This window comes from Bison bison, unplaced genomic scaffold (assembly GCF_000754665.1).
Source record: "Bison bison bison isolate TAMUID 2011002044 unplaced genomic scaffold, Bison_UMD1.0 scf7180017864213, whole genome shotgun sequence".
NCBI lineage: Eukaryota > Metazoa > Chordata > Mammalia > Artiodactyla > Bovidae > Bison > Bison bison.
This window is the reverse complement of record NW_011494785.1, coordinates 703,797-708,956: the sequence shown is the minus strand read 5'-3', so window position 1 is coordinate 708,956 and position 5,160 is coordinate 703,797. Positions and strand designations below refer to the sequence as shown.

Below are 5,160 nucleotides of genomic sequence, written 5' to 3'. Positions count from 1 at the left end.
CCTGGCCCCGCACAGCGCTCGCAACTCAGGGCGCCCCGCCCACCCGCCTCCCCGGAGGGGCCGGTGTTCCCAGAGAGGATGAATGAGGAACTCACCATCCGCGAGCTGATCGGGGGCGCTGGGGGCGCTGGCTTCCCACTTCTGAACTGGGGTGCAGAGGTGGGTGGAGGCCGGAGGCCCCGGGGTACAGAGGTGGGTGGAGGCCGGAGGCCCCGGGGTACAGAGGTGGGTGGAGGCCGGAGGCCCCGGGAGGATGGGGCCAGCCTTTAGATGGGGCGGGGCCGTCTCGCTGGAGGGAGATGCGACGGCTCCGAAGTTGGACCGGTCACAGGAGATGTAAGGGGGAATGGAGACAGGACTGGAACTTGGGGTGGAGCTGAAGCAGATGGTGGTGGTGGGGTTGAAGCCTGGGGCCGGGACCAGGAGTTCTGGCTCCCCCTGAGGAAGGGACGGCACAGCATTAGCGCAAGAGGATAAACAGCCCCATAGCCCCAGTTCTTCTGGATTATGGATGGGAGCCGGGCTAGAGGGAATCAGGGGAGACCTAGGGTGAAAGGTTGATTCTGGGTGCTTTGGGTGTTACCAGGTAGTAGTGGACAATTAGGGAAGCCTGGGGGTCATTCCCCGGTATCAACTTACCTCTTTTACCAGAGTCGACTGCCCGCAAACTGAGAAAAAAAGAAACAGAGCGTCACAAATTTCACTTCCTCTCTCAGCCCTAGTGCCCATCGCAGGACTGGTGGTGGGCCCTTGTGGTGACACGCTTCAGGGCCTATGTGACCCCAGGGACGAAAGAATCACTGATGCAGTACGAGCTCTCACCAGCCATCCCGTATCAGCTCGGGCCAGCGGGGTCCTTGGCAGGGAACTAAGAGGATACCCTTAATCTCCCTCGGTGCCTGTGCACCCCACCCTCCCTTATCCCCTTGTCCTCCCAAAGTCCCCACTCACTGATGGAGTAGAGCTTGGGCTTCCACCGCTGGTAGCGACATGCTAAGACGACAGAGGCGAAGGATGCCAGGCAAAGCCCGAAGACAATCACCAGGGGTAATAGTACTGTAGTGCCTGGAGACAGAGCAGAAGGTGGTCAGAGGCGAGGGCAGGACCGGATGGATGGGGGCGGGGGCAAGACCAGGAAAAGGCCCCTGGGCTTGGTTGGGCATTAGGATAGTTCTCCTCACCTGGGTCCTGAGAGTCTTTACCAGTTGAAGGTCGGGTTGGACATAACTTCTCGCACTCCTTGTTCTTACAACTAAAAGAAGAGATAGTGCTGGTGAGTAGGGGCCCCCCATTAAGAGGAATATAGGAGGGAAAAAATAGAAAGACCCATACAGATTGTTGGAAATTCTGCCCTTTACAAATATTTAGCTATCTTGTGATAGAATGGAAATTAATCCTATCTTGGCAACAGATGCAGTGGAAGGAAAAAAAAATTAGCTGATCCCAGAATCATTTCATTTTAGAGTTGGATTTGATCTTGAAGAGGCTGTGTAGAGAAAGAGTTAAAAGTGTGTGAGTGCTCATCACATCTGACTCTTTGTGACCTCGTGGACTGTAGCCCCCCAGGCTCCTCTGTCCATGGGATTTCCCAGGCAAGAATACTAGAGTGGGTTGCCATTTCCTTCTCCAGGGGATCTTCCTGACCCAGGATTGAATGAGTGTCTCCTGTGTCTTCTGCATTGGCAGGTGAATTCTTTACCACCGAGCCACCTGTCAGAGTCAGAGTCACCAGACTGGTTGTGTGACTACAGGCACATCACTTCACCTGTAAGCCTCGGTTTTCTCATCAGTAAAACAGGGATCCTACTTGGACTAAGGATTAAGTAAAATAATTATGCCTGATATATAGTAAACACTTATACATGCTGACTGTCACTGAACTGTTTTTGTTGTTGTTGTTTGTTTTTAAATATTTGGCTGCAATGAGTCTTAGTTGTGGCATGTGGGATCTAGTTCCATGATCAAGGAACCCAGATTCCCTGCATTGGGAGAGAAGAATCTTAGCCACTGGACCACCAGGGAAGTCCTTTGAATTATTTTATCATTGTTTTACTGATGAGAATCCAGTGGCAGAGAGATTCAAGAACTTTTTCTCTAGATGACACTGCTGATGACAGCACCTGACTTTGAGAGGGGGTCTAGCACATGTGTGAACCATTAAAAAACACATCTTGATGGGGGAAGCCAGAGAACACTAGAACAATTTCCCATGTTGGGAGCTGGCATCAGGCAGCACGGAAGGATGAGAACTACATCAAGGGTTTTGGAAGGAACTTGAGGAGGTGAGTTCTCCGCAGGAATCTGCAAACAAGGAGAGCTGATTTTGCCCACTTCACAAGCTCACACAGAGAACCACATGGAAAGGGTGTAAAAGTGATTTTAAGAAAAAGAGACTAGTGGAAAAAGAAACTAATTTCTCATCAGACACTTTGTAGTTATGTTTTGTGGTTCTTAACAACTTTGCCAACCTGATGTCATTATCTTTACTTTAAAGGTAAAGAACTAAGGCTCAGAGATGTTAAGTCACTGGCTCAAGCTCACACAGCCAATACAGTGGCTAGCCTGAGGTTTAAACCCAGGGCAATTCAACTTTAGAGCCCTCGGAGTTTCCTCTTTGGAAGCAAGTGTGCAAAGCAAGAAGGAGTGAGGAGGTGTGGTCAAAAGGACTGGGAAAGAAAGACCATGCTGTATCAAACCTAAGATCAACAATCAAAGGCATCATTTACATCTTATACACAGCTGTCACCTGTGCCATCAACTGTTGTAAGATGCAGTCTGATTTCAAAGATGTAAGCGTGTATTCCTAGAATCAATAGCAGAGTCTGTTTCCCAAGAATCTGAATGTCTTCAGAAAAAGATCTGAATGTCTAAAAGGAACTGCAAGTCCTTGAGGGTATGAGCCTCTATTCCTCAAAGACTTCATAAGATTTCTGAACATGTTGGGGGCAGGGAAGACTGGCTGGTATCTCGACATGAAGTGTCTCCCATACCAAACAGCCAGTAGCGGGCTTCCCTTGTGGTCCAGTGGTTAAGAATCTGCCTGCCAATGCAGGAGACATGGATTTGATCCCTGGGTCGGGAAGATCCCACATGCCTCAAGGCAGCTATGGCTGTGCGCCACAACGACTGAGCCCCGGCTCTCAGAGCCGCAACTCTAGCCCACGTGCCACAACTACAGAAGCTCGAGTGCCCTAGAGCCTGTGCTCTGCGACAAGAGAAGCCACCACAATGAGAAGGCCGTGCACCAAAACTAGAGGGTAGCCCCTGCTCTCCTCAATGAGAGAAAGCCCTCTCGCAGCCAATAAATAAATAAAAATTTACAAAAACAAAAAAGCATCCCGTGGGAGCAAAAGCACCCCCTAGAACCTCTCCATCCTCCCACCCCAATCCAGTGCCCAGCAGCTGGCAGAAGGACTCACTCATGACAGGAGATGCACTTGGCGCCTTTAAGAAAGAAGCCCATATGGCAGTGGCAGATGGTGTCCTGTCTCTCCTGGCCTGTGGGGAGACAAGCAGCACAGCTGAGAGAGGACGCCCCTCACCCTGAGTGCAAGAGGGAGGGCTAGGAGGGGCAGGGTACAGCAAGGTGAGGACCCTCCTCTGGAGACGGAGATGGGGCGAGGAGCCGGGTTGGGAGAGCCATGCTTACAGGGGATATTCACTGTGCCATTGGGACAGAGGCTGCAGTTCAGACACCGGAAGCCAGTTTCACCCCAGTATTCCCGGTACTGGTTCTTCCTGCAGCCGCACACAGTGTCCCGGTCCACTACACAAGGCGAAATCTCCACCTGGAACATTTCTGGTGAGGGGAGGAGATGGGGTATGAGCCCCCATGGTCCTCATCTGGTGTGTCTCTCTGTGTAACGCGCACTCACAGCCATGCACTCAGTCACTTGTGCATGAACATCCCTACTCACCCCCAGCAGCACACACCCGTCCCCTCCCCTAGAAACAGACTGCACACCCCTCCGAACACCCACCTGACCCAGTCTGTTCAGAGCCCTGCGCCCTCCTGAGACTCACCGTCCCGGCACCTGGAGCAGCTCAGGCATCGTCTGAGATGGTTCTCCAAGGCAGTGTAGGTGCCAGGGGCACACACCCTGCAGTCCGTGTCTCGCCCTGGACCCGGACAGTCATTGTACAGATAGGTACCTGTGATTCAGGGGCTGGAATTAGGCTGCAGCCAGGAGCTCAGGGGAGGAGCTCCAGGCCTGGGAAGATAGCCTGGGCACCTCCCAAAGTCCCTAGGAGAGGAAAGGAGGGAGAAAGCCCCAGACCAGGAGAGGCAACCAAGCCAGGTTCTAGAACATCTGGAAAATGCAAAGGAAGAAGCAGGGCCTCCTGACTGAGGAGTTCCACGGGGATCTTTCTCCTACCTTTGTGGCACTTGGTGCAGCAAATGGTGCTATTTTGCGGGTGGTTATATTTTCCTTGGGGACAGGGACTCTCTCTCTTCTCCAGGTCCCCGGGGTGAGGGACCAGCCCCTGAACCCCTGCGGGGTACACATCTGCCAACAGAGCTGGAAGCACCTGGGGAGGAGTCAGATGGAGGAGGACCCTCAGGAAAGGAAGGATGGGGATCACAGAGGTAGCAAGTCTAAAGCCTTCTCGAACCTTCTCCCTGGGACGCCCCCACCTACACTCCGCCTGGGCTACCGGCACTGTGCTGTCGCCATTGTTCTCTCGTTCTCCCATCCTCTTCCCTCCAACCCAAGGCTGCAAGATCCCAGGTGCGGCTTGTACTTTATCTTTGTTTCCCCAAACCAGCTCTCAGGACTGGACCAGGGCAGGTGTTCAGTTGAGGGGTTGAGAACAGGCCTTTCCTTCCAATGAGCAGCCCTAAAGGTTAAGGTGGCATTTCTCCATCTGGGTGCTGTGCTCACGGTGTATTCACTTCGTGAACATTCACAGAGGCGAACCTATAGGGTTGTGCCCTTTCCTGTATTACATTGTCATATCCGACTCTTGGCGACCCCATGGACTGTAGCCCACCAGGCTCCTCTGTCCATGGGATTCTCCAGGCAAGAATACTGGAGTGGGTTGCCATTTCCTCCTCCAGGGGATCTTCCCAACCCAGGGATCGAACCCAAGTCTTCTATGTCTACTGCACTGGCAGGCGGATTCTTTACTGCTGAGCCACCAGGGAAGCCCTGTTAAACT

General features: G+C 52.7%; 1 protein-coding gene across 1 annotated transcript in view; it reads right to left on the bottom strand.

Moving 5' to 3' along the window:
• TNFRSF1A (tumor necrosis factor receptor superfamily, member 1A) overlaps window positions 1–5,160 on the bottom strand; it is a 12,373-nt gene that overhangs the window by 497 nt on the left and 6,716 nt on the right. The window contains exons 2-9 of the mRNA XM_010845199.1: window positions 4,377–4,530; window positions 4,024–4,152; window positions 3,650–3,799; window positions 3,420–3,498; window positions 1,182–1,252; window positions 952–1,065; window positions 640–668; window positions 7–438 (exon numbers count right to left, since the gene is read on the bottom strand). Coding sequence (XP_010843501.1) covers window positions 7–438; window positions 640–668; window positions 952–1,065; window positions 1,182–1,252; window positions 3,420–3,498; window positions 3,650–3,799; window positions 4,024–4,152; window positions 4,377–4,530 — 1,158 coding nt within the window. The remainder of the gene's footprint in view (window positions 1–6; window positions 439–639; window positions 669–951; window positions 1,066–1,181; window positions 1,253–3,419; window positions 3,499–3,649; window positions 3,800–4,023; window positions 4,153–4,376; window positions 4,531–5,160) is intronic.